General features: G+C 50.4%; 2 protein-coding genes and 1 long non-coding RNA gene across 4 annotated transcripts in view; 1 reads left to right on the top strand and 2 right to left on the bottom strand.

Moving 5' to 3' along the window:
* The window catches only part of ATP4A (ATPase H+/K+ transporting subunit alpha), a 39,440-nt gene extending 30,770 nt beyond the window's left edge, over positions 1-8,670 (bottom strand). The window contains exons 1-5 of the mRNA XM_064737989.1: positions 8,424-8,670; positions 6,918-7,004; positions 4,454-4,513; positions 1,141-1,344; positions 580-693 (exon numbers count right to left, since the gene is read on the bottom strand). Of these exons, the coding sequence (XP_064594059.1) occupies positions 580-693; positions 1,141-1,344; positions 4,454-4,513; positions 6,918-7,004; positions 8,424-8,435 (477 nt within the window). The 5' untranslated portion in view covers positions 8,436-8,670. The remainder of the gene's footprint in view (positions 1-579; positions 694-1,140; positions 1,345-4,453; positions 4,514-6,917; positions 7,005-8,423) is intronic.
* On the top strand, positions 150-12,503 carry LOC135461008 (uncharacterized). The gene is made up of 2 exons (XR_010443317.1): positions 150-233; positions 12,394-12,503. It is a non-coding gene; the product is annotated as an uncharacterized LOC135461008 (long non-coding RNA).
* LOC135461006 (BOS complex subunit TMEM147-like) lies at positions 11,567-15,723 on the bottom strand. Of its 2 annotated transcripts, XM_064737988.1 has the most exons (4): positions 15,641-15,723; positions 14,461-14,582; positions 12,488-12,632; positions 11,567-12,393 (listed from the first exon to the last, which is right to left on the bottom strand). In XM_064737988.1, the coding sequence occupies exons 1-3, from the start codon at positions 15,665-15,667 to the stop codon at positions 12,512-12,514; spliced, it is 270 nt and encodes an 89-aa protein (XP_064594058.1). In that variant the 5' UTR covers positions 15,668-15,723; the 3' UTR covers positions 11,567-12,393; positions 12,488-12,511. The 2 variants fall into 2 exon arrangements, with proteins under 2 accessions (XP_064594058.1, XP_064594057.1); XM_064737987.1 differs by having other exon boundaries at positions 11,567-12,632.
* Between the last annotated feature and the right edge of the window lie 2,292 nt (positions 15,724-18,015).

Raw genomic sequence — 18,015 nt, 5'->3', positions numbered from 1 at the left:
GTTCACCTGCAGCACCTGCCCTGCCCACACCACCGTGGCTTGCTGCAATTTATATGCAAATGATATGCTAATGAGGCTCCCAGGTATGCAAATTATTGCCTCCCGGTGTGCAAATGAGACTTCCCAGGTGTGCCCAATTTTCACCGATTTTCCTCAAATTTTCACCGATTTTCACCCAATTTTCGCCATTTTTCCCCATTTTTGTGCCCCCAGGCGTGCCCAGGTGTGCCCAGGTGTGCCCAAACCCCCCAAAAACCTCCCCAAAATCTCCAATTTTCACCCAAATTTCACCCAATTTTCGCCATTTTTCCACCCCCAGGTGTGCCCAAATCCCCCAATTTTCACCGATTTCCCTCAAATTTTCACCCAATTTTCGCCAATTTTCCCTATTTTTGTGCCCCCAGCCGTGCCCAGGTGTGCCCAGGTGTGCCCAGGTGTGCCCAAACCCCCCAATTTCCACCGATTTCCCTCAAATTTCCACCGATTTTCCTCAAATTTTCACCGATTTTCCCCCAGTTTTCCCCATTTTCCCGCCCCCAGGTGTGCCCAGGTGTGCCCAGGTGTGCCCGCCGCCCTCACCTGCGGCACCAGGTTGCGGAAGCTGGCGATGATGTTGGTGCTCTTGAACTCCTGGTAGTAACCGAAGCAGCCGGTGACCACCACGACGGCAATGAGCGCCACGGCCAGGTACAGCTGCCCAGGTGGGCACAGGTGGGCACAGGTGAGGTGCCAGCCGTGCCCAGGTGTGCCAGCTGTGCCCAAATTCCCCATTTCTCCCCAAAAACCCCGAATTTCCAGCGATTTTTACCCAATTTTTGCCATTTTTCCCCATTTTCTGCCCCCAGGTGTGCCCAGGTGTGCCCAGGTAACCCCAAAACCCCCAAAATCCCCATTTTCCACCCGATTTTGACCCAATTTTCGGCGTTTTTCCCCATTTTTGTGCCCCCAGGTGTGCCCAGGTGTGTTCTTTTCCCCCCCAGGTGTGCCCAGGTGTGCCCAGGTGTGCCCAGGTGTGCCCAGGTAACCCCAAACCCCCCAAAATCCCCATTTCCCACCCGATTTTCCCCGGATTTTCGCCGTTTTTCCCCATTTTCCCGCCCCCCGGTGCGGTCACTCGTGGTCACTCTGGTGGTCACTCACATTGTCCGAGCTGCCGCGGTCACCCTGGCCCTCCTGCACGCCGTAGGCGATCAGGCAGATGGCCGCCGCCACCCACATGAGGCACTGCAGCCCTCCGGCCAGCTGGCGGCCGAACCGGACACAGCCCGGGGTGCCCCGAGGTGGCCGGAGGGCGTTGGGGCCGTCCCGGAGCAGCCGCTCGGCCGCTACGGCCTCGGACAGACCCTGTGGGAGTGGGCAGTGGTCACTCAGTGGTCACTCAGTGTCTGTGAGTGGGAGCAGTGGTCATTGGGTCAGTGGTTATTCAGTGGGCAATGGTCACTCAATGGTCAGTGAGAGCAATGGGATCAGTCAATGGTTTGTCAGTGGTCACTCAGTGGTCAGTCATCACTCAGGAGTCACTCAGTGGTCATTGAGGGTAGTGCTCAATCAGTGGTCAGTGGCCAGTCAATGGTCAGTGAGTGATTGGTCACTTGGCAGTGGTCATTGGGTCAGTGGTCAGTCAGTGGTCAGTGGTCAGTGAGGGCGTTGGGGCCGTCCCGGAGCAGCCGCTCGGCCGCCGCCGCCTCGGACAGACCCTGTGGGAGTGGGCAGTGGTCACTCAGTGGTCATTGGGGCAGTGGTCAGTCAATGGTCAGTGAGAGCAATGGGATCAGTCAATGGTTGGTCAGTGGTCACTCAGTGTCTGTGAGTGGGAGCAGTGGTCATTGGGTCAGTGGTTATTCAGTGAGGGCAGTGGTCAGTCAGTGGTCAGTGGTCACTCAGTGGGCAATGGTCACTCAGTGGTCAGTGAGAGCAATGGGATCAGTCAGTGGTCATTGGGTCAGTGATCAGTCAGTGGTCACTCAGTGGTCAGTGGTCAGTGAGGGCGTTGGGGCCGTCCCGGAGCAGCCACTTGGCCGCTACGGCCTCGGACAGACCCTGAGGGGACAGGGAATGGTCACTTAGTGGTCACTCAGTGTCTGTGAGTGGTAGCAGTGGTCATTGGGTCAGTGGTTATTCAGTGAGGGCAGTGGTCACTCAGTGGTCACTCAGTGGTCAGTGAGGGCGTTGGGGCCGTCCCGGAGCAGCCGCTCGGCCGCTACGGCCTCGGACAGACCCTGTGGGAGTGGGCAGTGGTCACTCAGTGGTCATTGGGTCAGTGGTCAGTCAGTGGGAGCAGTGGTCACTCAATGGTCAGTGAGGGCGTTGGGGCCGTCCCGGAGCAGCCGCTCGGCCGCCACCGCCTCGGACAGACCCTGTGGACACATGGAATGGTCACTCAGTGGTCAGTCATTGGGAGCAGTGGTCACTTAGTGGTCACTCAGCGTCTGTGAGTGGTAGCAGTGGTCATTGAGGCAGTGGTCAGTCATTAGGAGCAGTGGTCATTGGGTCAGTCAGTGGTCAGGGGTCACTCAGTGGGCAATGGTCAGTCAGTGGTCAGTGACAGCAATGGATCAGTCAATGGTTGGTCAGTGGTCACTCAGTGGTCAGTGATCACTCAGTTGTCACTCAGTGATTGGTCAGTGGTCAGTCAGTGGTTATTCAGTGGAGCAATGGTCAGTGGTCACTCAATGGTCAGTGAGGGCGTTGGGGCCGTCCCGGAGCAGCCGCTCGGCCGCCACCACCTCGGACAGACCCTGCGGGAGTGGTCAGTGGTCACTCAGTGGTCATTGGGTCAGTGGTTATTCAGTGGGAGCAGTGGTCAGTGTTGGGCAGTGGGCAATGGTCACTCAGTGGTCAGTGAGAGCAATGGGATCAATGGTTGGTCAGTGGTCATTGGGACAATGGTCACTCAATGGGCAATGGTCACTCAATGGTCACTCAATGGTCAGTGAGGGCGTTGGGGCCGTCCCGGAGCAGCCGCTCGGCCGCCACCGCCTCGGACAGACCCTGAGGGGACAGGGAGTGGTCACTCAGTGGTCACTCAGTGTCTGTGAGTGGGAGCAGTGGTCATTGGGGCAGTGGTCACTCAGTGGGCATTGGTCACTCAATGGTCAGTGAGGGCGTGGGGGCCGTCCCGGAGCAGCCGCTCGGCCGCTACGGCCTCGGACAGACCCTGTGAGAGTGGTCAGTGGTCAGTCAGTGGTCACTCAGTGGTCACTCAGTGTCTGTGAGTGGGAGCAGTGGTCATTGGGGCAGTGGTCAGTCATTAGGAGCAGTGGTCATTGGGTCAGTCAGTGGTCAGGGGTCACTCAGTGGGCAATGGTCACTCAATGGTCAGTGAGAGCAATGGGATCAGTCAATGGTTGGTCAGTGGTCACTCAGTGTCTGTGAGTGGGAGCAGTGGTCATTGGGGCAGTGGTTATTCAGTGAGGGCAGTGGTCAGTCAGTGGTCATTGGGTCAGTGGTTATTCAGTGGGAGCAGTGGTCACTTAGTGGTCACTCAGTGTCTGTGAGTGGGAGCAGTGGTCATTGGGTCAGTGGTTATTCAGTGAGGGCAGTGGTCAGTCAGTGGTCAGTTGTTGGGCAGTGGGCAATGGCCACTCAGTGGTCAGTGACAGCAATGGGATCAGTCAATGGTTGGTCAGTGGTCACTCAGTGGTCAATGGTATTGGTCACTCACTGGTCAGTGTCACTGAGTGGGAGCAGTGGTCATTGGGTCAGTGGTTATTCAGTGGGAGCAGTGGTCAGTGGTCAGTCAGCATGGACAGTGGTCAGTCAGTGGACAGTGGGCAGTGGTCAGTCAGTGGTCAGTGAGAGCAATGGGATCAGTCAATGGTTGGTCAGTGGTCACTCAATGGTCAGTGATCACTCAATTGTCACTCAGTGATTGGTCAGTGGTCACTCAATGGTCAGTGAGGGCGTTGGGGCCTCGGACAGACCCTGAGGGGACAGGGAATGGTCACTCAGTGGTCATTGGGTCAGTGGTCAGTCAGTGGGCAGTGGTCACTCAGTGGTCATTGGGGTAGTGGTCACTCAATGGTCACTCAGTGGTCCGTGGTCACTCAGTGGTCAGTGAGAGCAATGGGATCAGTCAATGGTTGGTCAGTGGTCACTCAGTGGTCAATGGTCAGTATTGGTCACTCACTGGTCAGTCAGTGTCACTGAGTGGAGCAGTGGTCATTGGATCAGTGGTTATTCAGTGGTCAGTCAGTGGTCAGGGGTCACTCAGTGGTCACTCAGGGGTCACTCAGGGGTCACTCAGAGGTCACTCAGGGGTCATTGATCATTCATTGGTCACTCAGTGGTCACTCAGTGGTCACTCAGGGGTCACTCATTGGTCACTCATTGGTCACTCAGGGGTCACTCATTGGTCACTCATTGGTCACTCAGTGGTCACTCATTGGTCACTCAGTGGTCACTCAGTGGTCACTCATTGGTCACTCAGTGGTCACTCATTGGTCACTCTCACCTTGGTGACGCTCGTGTTGTATTTCAGCTCGAGCTCCTTCACGTCCAGTTTGTGATCGTCCTGTGGGCACCAGTATGGACCAGTGTAAACCAGTATGGACCAGTATAAACCAGTATAAACCAGTATAAACCAGTATGGACCAGTATAAACCAGTATAAACCAGTATAAACCAGTATGGACCAGTATAAACCAGTATAAACCAGTATAAACCAGTATAAACCAGTACAAACCAGTACAAACCAGTATGGACCAGTATAAACCAGTACAGACCAGTATGGACCAGTCCCTCCCAGTACAAACCAGTACAACCCAGTCCATTCCCAGTTCCCTCCATGCACTCACAGCTCCCCTGGTGGCGACTTTGGGAACTGCAGCGCCCTCCCAATATAAACCAGTACAAACCAGTAACCCCAAACCCCCTCCCAGTCCCTCCCAGTACAAACCAGTGCCCCCCAAATCCCCCTTTAACCCCATCCCAGTCCCTCCCAGTCCAAACCAGTGACCCCAAACACCCTCCCAGTCCCTCCCAGTCCCTCCCAGTATAAACCAGTGACCCCCTAATCCCCCTTTAACCCCTTCCCAGTATAAACCAGTATAAACCAGTGACCCCCTAATCCCCTTTAACCCCTTCCCAGTATAAACCAGTATAAACCAGTGACCCCAAATCCCTTCCCAGTCCCTCCAGTACAAACCAGTGACCCCTAAATCCCCCTTTAACCCCTTCCCAGTATAAACCAGTATAAACCAGTGACCCCAAACCGCCTCCCAGTCCCTCCCAGTCCCTCCCAGTACAAACCAGTACAAACCAGTAACCCCCAAACCCCCTCCCAGTCCATCCCAGTATATCCCAGTCCCTCCCAGTACAAACCAGTGACCCCCAAATCCCCTTTAACCCCTTCCCAGTATAAACCAGTATAAACCAGTGACCCCAAACCCCCTCCCAGTCCCTCCCAGTATAAACCAGTAATCCCAAACCCCTCCCAGTATAACCAGTGACCCTCCCAGTCCATCCCAGTCCCTCCCAATACAAACCAGTATAACCCAGTTCCATCCCAGTCTCCCTCAATGCACTCACAGCTCCCCTGGTGGCGGCTTTGGGAACTGCAGCGCCCTCCCAGTACAAACCAGTGACCCAAATCCCCTTTAACCCCTTCCCAGTCCCTCCCAGTATAAACCAGTGACCCCAAACCCCCTCCCAGTATATCCCAGTATATCCCAGTCCCTCCCAGTCCATCCCAGTATAAACCAGTGACCCCAAATCCCCCTTTAACCCCTTCCCAGTCCCTCCCAGTATAAACCAGTAACCCCAAACCCCCTCCCAGTCCCTCCCAGTATAACCCAGTTCCATCCCAGTTCCTTCCATGCACTCGCAGCTCCCCTGGTGGCGGCTTTGGGAACTGCAGCGCCCTCCCAATACAAACCAGTACAAACCAGTGACCCCCAAATCCCCTTTAACCCCTTCCCAGTACAAACCAGTACAAACCAGTGACCCCAAATCCCCCTCCCAGTCCATCCCAGTCCATCCCAGTCCCTCCCAGTATAAACCAGTGACCCCAAACCCCCTCCCAGTCCCTCCCAGTATAAACCAGTAATCCCAAACCCCCTCCCAGTATAACCAGTGACCCTCCCAGTCCATTCCCAGTCCCTCCCAGTGCAAACCAGTATAACCCAGTTCCATCCCAGTTCCCTCAATGCACTCACAGCTCCCCCTGGTGGCGGCTTTGGGAACTGCAGCGCCCTCCCAGTACAAACCAGTGACCCCAAACTCCATCCCAGTCCAAACCAGTATATCCCAGTCCCTCCCAGTATAAACCAGTAACCCCAAACCTCCTCCCAGTCCCTCCCAGTATAAACCAGTGACCCCCAAATCCCCCTTTAACCCCTTCCCAGTCCCTCCCAGTATAAACCAGTAACCTCCAATCCCCTCCCAGTCCCTCCCAGTATAAACCAGTAACCTCCAATCCACTCCCAGTCCCTCCCAGTATAAACCAGTGACCCCAAACCCCCTCCCAGTCCATCCCAGTATATCCCAGTCCCTCCCAGTATAAACCAGTGACCCACAAACCCCCTCCCAGTCCCTCCCAGTCCCTCCCAGTCCATCCCAGTCCCTCCCAGTATAACCCAGTTCCATCCCAGTTCCCTCCATGCACTCACAGCTCCCCCTGGTGGCGGCTTTGGGAACTGCAGCGCCCTCCCAGTACAAACCAGTACAAACCAGTGACCCCCAAATCCCCCTTTAACCCCTTCCCAGTACAAACCAGTATAAACCAGTGACCCCAAATTCCCTCCCAGTCCCTCCCAGTATAAACCAGTGACCCCCAAATCCCCCTTTAACCCCTTCCCAGTCCCTCCCAGTATAAACCAGTGACCCCAAACCCCCTCCCAGTCCCTCCCAGTCCCTCCCAGTCCCTCCCAGTCCATTCCCAGTCCCTCCCAGTATATCCCAGTATCCCCAGTTCCGCACCATTTCCAGCTCCCGTTTCATCTCCTCCAGCCGCTCCCGCTCCTTGCGCCGGCCCCGCCCCAAACGCGGGGGGCGGAGCTCCAACTTCTGCGGGGGGGCGGGGTCAGAAAGGGGGGCGGGGTCAGAAAGGGGGGCGGGGTCAGAAAGGGGGAGGGGGCCGTCAATCTTCCCCCCCCCCCCGTCCTCCTCCTCCTCCTCTTCCTCCCTGTCCGTCCGCCATCTTTCCTTCATCTCTCCTTCATCCTCCTCCCTCTCTCCGCCATCTCCTCGTCCTCTCGCCTTCCTCCCATCCCTCCTCCTCCTCCTCCTCCTCCATCTCTCCTTCATCTTCCTCCCTCCCTCCTCTTCCTCCCTCTCTCCTCTTCCTCCTCATCCCATCTCCCCTTCATCTTCCTCCCTCTCTCCATCTCTCCTTCATCCTCCTCCATCCCTCTCTCCCTCCTTCCTTCCCATCCCTCTTCTTCCTCCCTCCTTCCATCTCCCCTTCATCTTCCTCCATCTCTCCTCTTCCCTTCGTCTTCCTCCCTCTCCCCTTCATCTTCCTCTCTCCTTTCATTCCTCCCTCTCCCCTCATCTTCCTCCCCATCTCTGCCCTTCATCCTCCTCCATCTCTCTGTGTCCTGCCTTCCTCCCTTCATCCTCATCCTCCCCATCTCTCCTTCATCTTCCTCCTTCTCCCCTCTCTCCCTCCATCCCTCCCTCTCTCCTTCCTCCATCTCTTCCCTTCATCTTCCTCCCTCCCTCCCTCCTTCCTCCCTTCATCCTCATCCTCCTCCATCCGTGTCCTTCCTTCGTCCCTTCATCCTCATCCTCCCCATCTCTCCTTCATCTTCCTCCTCCTCCCCTCTCTCCCTCCATTCCTTCCTCCATCTCCTCTTCCCCTCATCTTCCTCCATCCCTCCCTCCTCCTCCTTCCTCCCTTCATCCTCATCCTCCTCCATCTCTCCTTCATCTTCGTCCCTTCATCCTCATCCTCCTCTGTCTCTCTGTGCCTTCCTTCATCCCTTTATCCTCATCCTCCTCCATCTCTCCTTCATCTTCCTCCCTCTCTCCCTCCATTCTTCCCTCTCTCCTGTCCCTCTCTCCTTCCTCCATCTCCCCTTCCCTTCATCTTCCTCCATCTCTCCTTCCTCCTCCTTCCTCCCTTCATCCTCATCCTCCCCATCTCTCTGTGTCCTGCCTTCGTCCCTTCATCCTCATCCTCCTCCATCTCTCCTCTTCCCTTCATCTTCCTCCCATCCCACCTTCATCTCCCTCCTTCCATCCTCCCATCTTCCCCTCATCTTCCTCCCTCTCCCCTCCCTCCTTCCTCCCTTCATCCTCATCCTCCTCCATCTCTCCTTCATCTTCCTCCCTCTCTCCTTCCTCCCCATCTCTCCTTCATCTTCCTCCTCCTCCCCTCTCTCCCTCCATTCCTTCCTCCATCTCCTCTTCCCTTCATCTTCCTCCCTCTCTCCCTCCTTCCTCCCCATCTCTCCTTCATCTTCCTCCCCCAATCCCTCTCACCTCCTTGCCCATGGCTCTCCCGGTTCTGTCCCGGTTCCGTCCCGGTTCTGTCCCGGTTCTGTCCCGGTTTCTGTCCCGGTTCTGTCCCGGTTCTGTCCCGGTTCTGTCCCGGTTTCTCTCCCGGTTCTGTCCCGGTTCTCTCCCGGTTCTGTCCCGGTTCTGTCCCGGTTTCTGTCCCGGTTCTCTCCCGGTTCTCTCCCGGTTCTGTCCCGGTTCTGTCCCGGTTCTGTCCCGGTTCTGTCCCGGTTCTGTCCCGGTTCCTCTCCCGGTTCTCTCCCGGTTCTGTCCCGGTTTCTGTCCCGGTTCTCTCCCGGTTCTGTCCCGGTTCTGTCCCGGTTCTCTCCCGGTTCTCTCCCGGTTCTGTCCCGGTTCTGTCCCGGTTTCTCTCCCGGTTCTCTCCCGGTTCTGTCCCGGTTCTGTCCCGGTTTCTGTCCCGGTTCTCTCCCGGTTCTGTCCCGGTTCTGTCCCGGTTCTCTCCCGGTTCTGTCCCGGTTTCTATCCCGGTTCTGTCCCGGTTCTGTCCCGGTTCTGTCCCGGTTCTGTCCCGGTTCCGTTCCGGTTCTCTCCCGGTTTCTCTCCCGGTTCCGTTCCGGTTTCTGTCCCGGTTTCTCTCCCCTTTTAAACCCTCCGGGGAAACGCCCCAAGGTGACCCCACCTGGGCACACCTGGGGAGGGGGAGGGGCGGGGACACCTTGGGGACACCTGGGACAGGTGAGGGGACACCTGAGTGTGGAGGGGACACCTTGGGAGACACCTGGGGACAATTGGGGACACCTGAGAGGGGCTTGGGGACACCTGGACACACTCGGGGGACAGGTGAGGGGACACCTGAGGGGGTGCAGGGACACCTGGATGGGGAAGGGACACCTGGAGACACCTGGGACAGGTGAGGGGACACCTGGAGATACCTGGGGGACACCTGAGGGGGGCAGGGGGACACCTGGGGGACACCTGAGTGTGGAGGGGACACCTGGAGATACCTGGGGGACACCTGGATGGGGGTTGGGGACACCTGGACACACTTGGGGGACACTTGGGGACACCTGGGACAGGTGAGGGGACACCTGGATGGGGGTTGGGGACACCTGGAGATACTTGGGACAGGTGAGTGTGGAGAGGACACCTGGACGGGGGCTGGGGACACCTGAGGGACACCTGGGACAGGTGAGGGGACACCTGGGGGGAGGAGACACCTGAGAGGGGGAAGGGGACACTTGGGGGACACCTGGGACAGGTGAGGGGGGAGGGGACACCTGGGGGACACCTGAGTGGGGGTGGGGACACCTGGACACACTTGGGGGACACTGGAGGGGCACCTGGGACAGGTGAGGGGACACCTGAAGGGGTGCAGGGACACCTGGACGGGGGCTGGGGACACCTGGACACACCTTGGGGGACACCTGGAGGTACCTGGGACACCTTGGGACACACCTGGGACAGGTGAGGGGGGAGGGGACACCTGGGACAGGTGAGGGGACACCTTTGGGACACCTGAGTGGGGGGAGGGGACACCTTGGGAACACCTGCGGACAATTGGGGACACCTGGGACAGGTGAGGGGACACCTGGAGATACCTGGGGGACACCTGGATGGGGTTTGGGGACACCTGAGGGACACCTGGGACACACCTGGGACAGGTGAGGGGACACCTGAGTGTGGAGGGGACACCTTGGGAACACCTGGGGACACCTGGGACAGGTGAGGGGACACCTGGATGGGGGTTGGCGACACCTGGGGGACACCTGAGTGTGGAGGTGACACCTGGGCACACCTGAGAGGGGGGTGGGGACACCTTGGGACACTGGGACAGGTTGGGGAGAGGGGACACCAGGAGGGGGTGGGGACACCTGGAAACCTGGGGGACACCTTGGGGACACCTGAAGTGCAGGGACACCTGGAGACCTGGGACAGGTAGGGGGAGGACACCTGGATGGGGGGGACTGGACACCTTGGGGGGTCACACCTGGGGGGGGGGGAAATGGGCGGGGCCTCCCGTCCTTGCTGCCGCCCCTCCCCCCCCTTCCCCCCCCTCCCCCTTATCAGTTTGGGCTTATCGGGGTGGGGGAGGGGCGGCCCCCGCTCCTTTTGTGCCGCTGGTTAATGTTTAATGGGAGCGATAATTAATGATTAATTAGCGATTAATGGCGGGGTTAATGCGGGATTTATTAGCCATTAATGGCGGCGGTAATTGGTGGTTAATTAGCGATTAATGGCGGGATTAATTGGTGATTAATTAGTGATTAATGACGGCGTTATTAACGATTTATTAGCGATTAATGGGAGATTAATGAGAGCGATAATTACGATAATAAGTTAATGCGCGCTATTAGATTAAGGCGGGTTAAATGGTGATTAATTAATGATTAATGGTAGCGTTATTACAATTATTAGCGCTTATGAGAATAATAGAGCGTTAATTAAGGATTAATAAGCGGTTAATGACGGCGTTAATTGGTGATTAATTAGAGATTAATGGTGGCTTAATTGGTGATTAATTAGTGATTAATGGCGGCGTTAATTAACGATTATTTAGTGATTAATGACAGCGTTAATTAACGATTCATTAGAGGTTAATGAGAGGTTAATGGCAGCGTTAATTACTGATTAATTAGCAGTTCATGACATCGTTATTGAATTGTTAATTAGCGATTAGAGGGAGATTAATAACTGTGTTAATTAAGGAATAATTAGCGGTTAATTACAGCCTTAATGACTGATTAATGAGTGACTAATGGGATACTAATGACAGCATTAATTAATGATTAATGAGCAAGTAATGGGAGATTAATGGGGGGAAAAATTGGAAATTTTGGGAGATAAAATTTGGGAATTTTGGGGAAAAATTCTGGGAATTTTGGGGGAAAAAATTTGGGAAATTTTGGCGGGAAAACTTGGGAATTTTGGGGCGGGAAATTGGGAATTTTTGGAGGGAAAAATTGGGAATTTTGGGGGGAAATTGGGAATTTTTGGGGAAAAATTCGGAATTTTGGGGGGGAAAAATTGGGAATTTTGGAGAGAAAATTTTGGGGGAAAAAATTGAGAATTTTGTTGGGAAATTTTCGAGAATTCTGGGGAAATTTTGGGGAGAAAATTGGGGAATTTAAAATTAAAAATTTAATTAAAACAGGAAACGAAGGCGCGGGTGTGTCCAGGTGCGTTTATTGCTGGGGGCGGGGCAGTGGGAGGGGCCACATTTGCATACCCGGGCCACGCCCACTCCCCCGCCTGGGGCTCATTTGCATACCTGGGCCACGCCCATTTCACACCTGGGAGCCAATCAGATGCCGGGGAACAATTTGCATACCTAGGCCACGCCCACTCACATCTGAGGATCATTTGCATACCTGGGTCACGCCCACTGCACACTTGGGGGCCATTTGCATACACAGGCCACGCCCACTTCACTCCTGAGCCACGCCCACTTCACACTTGGGCCCCATTCACACACCTGGGGGTCATTTGCATACCATGGCCACGCCCACTTCACACCTGGGAGCCAATCGCACACCTGGAGATCATTTACATACCCAGACCACGCCCACCGCACACACCGGGCCACGCCCACTTCATAACCGGGGCTCATTTCCATACCAGGGCCACGCCCACTTCACATTTCGGCCACGCCCATTGCACGCCTGGGGCTCATTTGCATACCTGGGCCACGCCCATTTCACACCCGGGGCTCATTTACATACCTGGGCCACACCCTTTGCATATTTTGGCCACGCCCATTGCACACATGGGGATCATTTGCATACCTGGGCCACGCCCCTTTCCCACCCAAATCCTCCAATTTTCCTCAAATTTTCACCGATTTTCGCCAAATTTTCACCGATTTTCCCCAAATTTTCGCTGTTTTTCTGCCCCCAGGTGTGCCCAGGTGTGCCCAGGTGTGCCCAGGTGTGCCAGGTGCCCTCAGGGGGGTGGCAGCAGGGGCACCAGCAGCCTCATTGCCCCCAGGTGTGCCCAGGTGTGCAAAATCCCCAAATTTCCTCCTATTTTCGCCAAATTTTCACCGATTTTCCCCAAATTTTCGCTGTTTTTCTGCCCCCAGGTGTGCCCAGGTGTGCCCAGGTGTGCCAGGCGTGTCACGGGGGTGGCAGAAGGGGCACCAGCAGCCTCATTGCCCCCAGCCCCAGCGCCGCCGCCCCCAGCGCCCGCAGCCCCAGAGCCCCCCAGGGCCCCAGGCCCAGCGCTTGCCCCGCCCACCTGCAAAAAAATAAAAAAAAAATTAATTAATAATCGTTAATTAATTAATAACCTATTGATTACCCTGTTAATAACCCGCTATACACCCCTCCTGTCATTCCTTAATTAATTAATTAGTTACTTATTAACCAATTACCTTCATAGACCCCTCCCATTAAAACCAATTGCCTCATGAACCCCTCATAGACCACTCCCATTAATTAATTAAGTATTAATTAGCTATGTGATCAGGAATCCCCTATAGGCCCCTCCCTCTCAGGTAATTAGCTAATTAAATATAATAGTAATTTTAAAATAGAAAATAAAGTAACAATAGTAACCACAACTATAAAAAATTATTATTATTACCGATTATTAATTAAAAAATAACTAATTCATTATATAAGCAATACATAATTTACTTATATAAGCCAATAAACAAGTAATAATAGTAACTATAAAATAATTAGTGTTAATTATTTAATTGATTAGCTAAATAATAGTAATAGCAATTATAAGTGCCAACAAACAAGTAATAATAATAACTGTTAAGTAATTAGTGTTAATTATCCAATTGATTAACTAAATAATAGTAATAGCAATAATAACAGTAATAGTAATAATTATTATTATTAATAATAGTAGTAGATAATTAATAATTAGTTAATTACCTGATCAGGAACCCCTCATAGACCCTCCCCACCATTAACCAACCAATTAATTAACGAATAACTAATTAATTGTGCAATTAAGAAGCCCCAAATTCCCTCCCCCATTCCCGCAGCCCCTTCCCCACCATTAATAATTATTAATCAAAAATCAATAACCAATAATTAATAATTAATTACCCAATTAAGAGACCCCAAATTCCCTCCCCCATTCCCGCAGCCCCTTCCCCACCATTAACAATTAACAGTTAACAACCAATAACCAATAACCAATAACCATTAATAATTAACAGCTAACAACCAATAACCAATAACCAATAACTAATAATTAATAATTAATAATTAATTTCCCAATTAAGAAGCCCCAAATTCTTTCTCCCATTCCCACAACCCCTTCCCCACAATTAATAATTAACAATTAACAATTAATAATCAATTACCCAATTAACAAGCCCCAAATTCCCTCCCCCATTCCCGCAGCCCCTTCCCCACCATTAATAATTATTAATCAATAACCAATAACCAATAATTAATTAATTTCCCAGTTAAGAGGCCCCAAATTCCCTCCCCCATTCCCGCAGCCCCTTCCCCACCATTAATAATTAACAATTAACAATCAATTACCCAATTAACAAGCCCCAAATTCCCTCCCCCATTCCCGCAGCCCCTTCCCCACCATTAATAATTAATAATCAATAATCAATAACCAATAAATAATTAATTTCCCAATTAAGAGGCCCCAAATTCTTTCTCCCATTCCCGCAGCCCCTTCCCCACCATTAATACTTATTAATCAATAATCAATAACCAATAACTAATTAATTTCCCAATTAAGAGGCCCCAAATTCCCTCCCCCATTCCCACAAACCCCTTCCCCACCATTAACAATTAACAGTTAACAATCAATAACCAATAACCATTAATAATTAACAGTTAACAATCAATAACCAATAACCAATAACTAATAACTAATAATTAATAATTAATTACCCAATTAAGAAGCCCCAAATTCTTTCTCCCATTCCCACAGCTCCTTCCCCACCATTAACAATTAACAGTTAACAACCAATAACCAATAACCATTAATAATTAACAGTTAACAACCAATAACCAATAACCAATAACCATTAATAATTAACAACCAATAACCAATAACTAATAATTGCTAATTAATTAATTACCCAATTAAGAAGCCCTCGTAGGCGGCGGCCGCCAGGAGCCCCCCCAGGGGCAGCCGCAGGGGGGAGGGGAGGTCGTGGCGCCCCGAGGCCCAAAGGAGAGCGGCCGCGGCAACATGGCGGACCTGGAACCAGTATGGACCAGTATAAACCAGTATGGACCAGTATGGACCAGTATAAACCAGTATGGACCAGTATAAACCAGTATGGACCAGTATGGACCAGTATAAACCAGTATGGACCAGTATAAACCAGTATAAACCAGTATGGACCAGTATAAACCAGTATGGACCAGTATAAACCAGTATGGACCCATAGAAACCCATAGAAATCAATAGAACCCAGTATAAACCAATACAGAGCAATGCACTCACAGCTCCCCCTGGTGGCGGCTTTGGGAACTGCAGCGCCCTCCCAGTTCATCCCAGTCCCTCCCAGTATAAACCAGTGACCCCAAACTCCATCCCAGTACAAACCAGTAACCCCAAATCCCCTCCCAGTCCATTCCCAGTCCCTCCCAGTACAAACCAGTGACCCCAAATCCCCCTTTAACCCTTTCCCAGTCCCTCCCAGTACAAACCAGTATAACCCAGTTCCATTCCCAGTTCCCCTCAATGCACTCGCAGCTCCCCCTGGTGGCGGCTTTGGGAACTGCAGCGCCCTCCCAGTACAAACCAGTACAAACCAGTGACCCCAAACTCCATCCCAGTATAAACCAGTAACCCCAAACCCCTTCCCAGTCCCTCCCAGTACAAACCAGTGACCCCAAACTCCATCCCAGTATAAACCAGTAACCCCAAACCCCTTCCCAGTCCCTCCCAGTATAAACCAGTATAAACCAGTATAAACCAGTGACCCCAAACTCCATCCCAGTATAAACCAGTAACCCCAAACCCCTTCCCAGTCCATTCCCAGTATAAACCAGTGACCCCAAACTCCATCCCAGTATAAACCAGTAACTCCAAATCCCCTCCCAGTACAAACCAGTGACCCCAAATCCCCTCCCAGTACAAACCAGTAACTCCAAACCCCTTCCCAGTCCCTCCCAGTATAAACCAGTAACCCCAAATCCCCTCCCAGTATAAACCAGTGACCCCAAACTCCATCCCAGTATAAACCAGTAACTCCAAACCCCTTCCCAGTCCATTCCCAGTATAAACCAGTATAAACCAGTATAACTCACCAGGCTGATGTTGGAGTCCAGCCCCATCTGGAGGTGCCTCCAGTCAAACTCCACCCCCCGGGCCCCCACCCAGAGGGGGACACACCTGGGCCAGAAATCCCAAAATTCCAAAAATTTACCCCAAAAATTCCCAAAAATTCCACCCAAATTTATCCCAAAATTTCAAAAATCTGCCCCAAAAAAATCCCAAAATTTTACATTCAATTTATCCCCAAATTCCCAAAAATTCGCCCCAAATTTATCCCAAAATTTCAAAAATTTGCCCCCAAAAAAATCCCAAAATTTTACATTCAATTTATCCCCAAATTCCCAAAAATTCGCCCCAAATTTATCCCAAAATTTCAAAAATCTGCCCCAAAAAAATCCCAAAATTTTACATTCCATTTATCCCCAAATTCCCAAAAATTCGCCCCAAATTTATCCCAAAATTTCAAAAATTTGCCCCAAAAAAAATCCCAAAATTTTACATTCAATTTATCCCCAAATTCCCAAAAATTTATCCCAAAAAATCCCCCAAAAATCAAGAAAAATCCGATTTTTTAATGATTTTTTAAATGATTTTTTGCCCCAAAACCCCCCCAAAAATCCACAAAAAATCCCTGATAATTCCCCAAAAAAAATCCCAAAAAATTCCCCAAAATTCCCAGAAAAAAACCTCAAAAAATTCTCAAAAAATTCCCAAAAATTCCAGAAAAAAATCTCAAAAATCCTGAAAAATCCCCAAAAATTCCCTGAAAAAAATCCCCAAAAATTCAAGAAAAATCCCTGATTATTCCCCAAAAAAATCCCAAAAAATTCTCAAAATTTCCCCAAAATTCCCAGAAAAAAACCCCAAAAAATCCCCAAAAATTCCCACAAAAAATCCCCAAAAAATCAAGAAAATCCGATTTTTTCGCGATTTTTTGCCCCAAAAACCCCCAAAAATCCACAAAAAATCCCTGATAATTCCCCCAAAAAAATCCCAAAAAATTCTCAAAAAATTCCCAGAAAAAAATCCCAAAAAATCCCTCAAAAAATCCCCAAAAAATCAAGAAAAATCCGATTTTTTCGCGATTTTTTGCCCCAAAACCCCCCCAAAAATCCACAAAAAATCCCTGATAATTCCCAAAAAAATCTCAAAAAATTCCCCAAAATTCCCAGAAAAAAATCCCAAAAAATCCCTGAAAAATCCCCAAAAATTCCCTCAAAAAATCCCCAAAAAATCAAGAAAAATCCCCAAAAACCCCCCAAAAATCCACAAAAAATCCCTGATAATTCCCCAAAAAAAATCCCAAAAAATTCTCAAAAAATTCCCTAAAATTCCCAGAAAAAAACCTCAAAAAATCCCTGAAAAATCCCCAAAAATTCCCTCCAAAAATCCCCAAAAAATCCCCAAAAATTCAAGAAAAATCCGATTTTTTCGCGATTTTTTGCCCCAAAACCCCCCAAAAAATTCCTGATTATTCCCAGAAAAAAATCCCAAAAAATTCTCAAAAAATTCCCTAAAATTCCCAGAAAAAAAATCTCAAAAAATCCCTGAAAAATCCCCAAAAATTCCCCAAAAAATCAAGAAAAATCCGATTTTTTCGCGATTTTTTGCCCCAAAACCCCCAAAAAATCCCTGATAATTCCCAAAAAAAATCCCAAAAAATTCTCAAAAAATTCCCCAAAATTCCCAGAAAAAAATCCCAAAAAATCCCTGAAAAATCCCCAAAAATTCCCTCAAAAAATTCCCAAAAAATCAAGAAAAATCCCTGATAACTCCCAAAAAAAATCCCAAAAAATTCCCCAAAATTCCCCAAAAAATTCCCAAAAAATTCCCTAAAATTCCCAGAAAAAAACCCCAAAAAATCCCTGAAAAATCCCCAAAAATTCCCTGAAAAAATCCCCAAAAATTCAAGAAAAATCCCTGATTATTCCCCAAAAAAATCCCAAAAAATTCCCCAAAATTCCCAAAAAAAATCCCAAAAAATTCTCAAAAAATTCCCCAAAATTCCCAGAAAAAAATCCCAAAAAATCCCTGAAAAATCCCCAAAAAATCCCCAAAAATTCAAGAAAAATCCGATTTTTTTGCAATTTTTTTTCCCGAAACCCCCCCAAAATTCCCAAAAAAATCCCTGATAATTCCCCAAAAAAATCCCAAAAAATTCTCAAAAAATTCCCCAAAATTCCCAGAAAAAAATCCCAAAAAATCCCTGAAAAATCCCAAAAAATTCCCTCAAAAAATCCCCAAAAAATCAAGAAAAATCCGATTTTTTTGCGATTTTTTTTGCCCCGAAACCCCCCCAAAAATCCCAGAAAAATCCCAAATAAATTCCAAAAAAAATCCCCAAAAATTCCCAGAAAAAAACCCCAAAAAATCCCTGAAAATTCCCAAAACATTCCCTGAAAAAATC

This window comes from Zonotrichia leucophrys, unplaced genomic scaffold (assembly GCF_028769735.1).
Source record: "Zonotrichia leucophrys gambelii isolate GWCS_2022_RI unplaced genomic scaffold, RI_Zleu_2.0 Scaffold_149_112214, whole genome shotgun sequence".
NCBI lineage: Eukaryota > Metazoa > Chordata > Aves > Passeriformes > Passerellidae > Zonotrichia > Zonotrichia leucophrys.
The sequence above is the reverse complement of the archived record's forward strand: the minus strand, read 5'-3'. Positions and strand labels throughout refer to the sequence as shown.

Coding starts and splice junctions, on each gene's coding strand:
- LOC135461006 (XM_064737987.1), bottom strand. CDS start 15,667: ATGGGGCTGGACTCCAACATCAGCCTG. Junction 14,583..15,640: donor TGGACTCCAACATCAGCCTG/GTGAGTTATACT, acceptor TACTGGTTCCAG/GTCCGCCATGTTGCCGCGGC. Junction 12,633..14,460: donor TACGAGGGCTTCTTAATTGG/GTAATTAATTAA, acceptor ATTTTTTTGCAG/GTGGGCGGGGCAAGCGCTGG.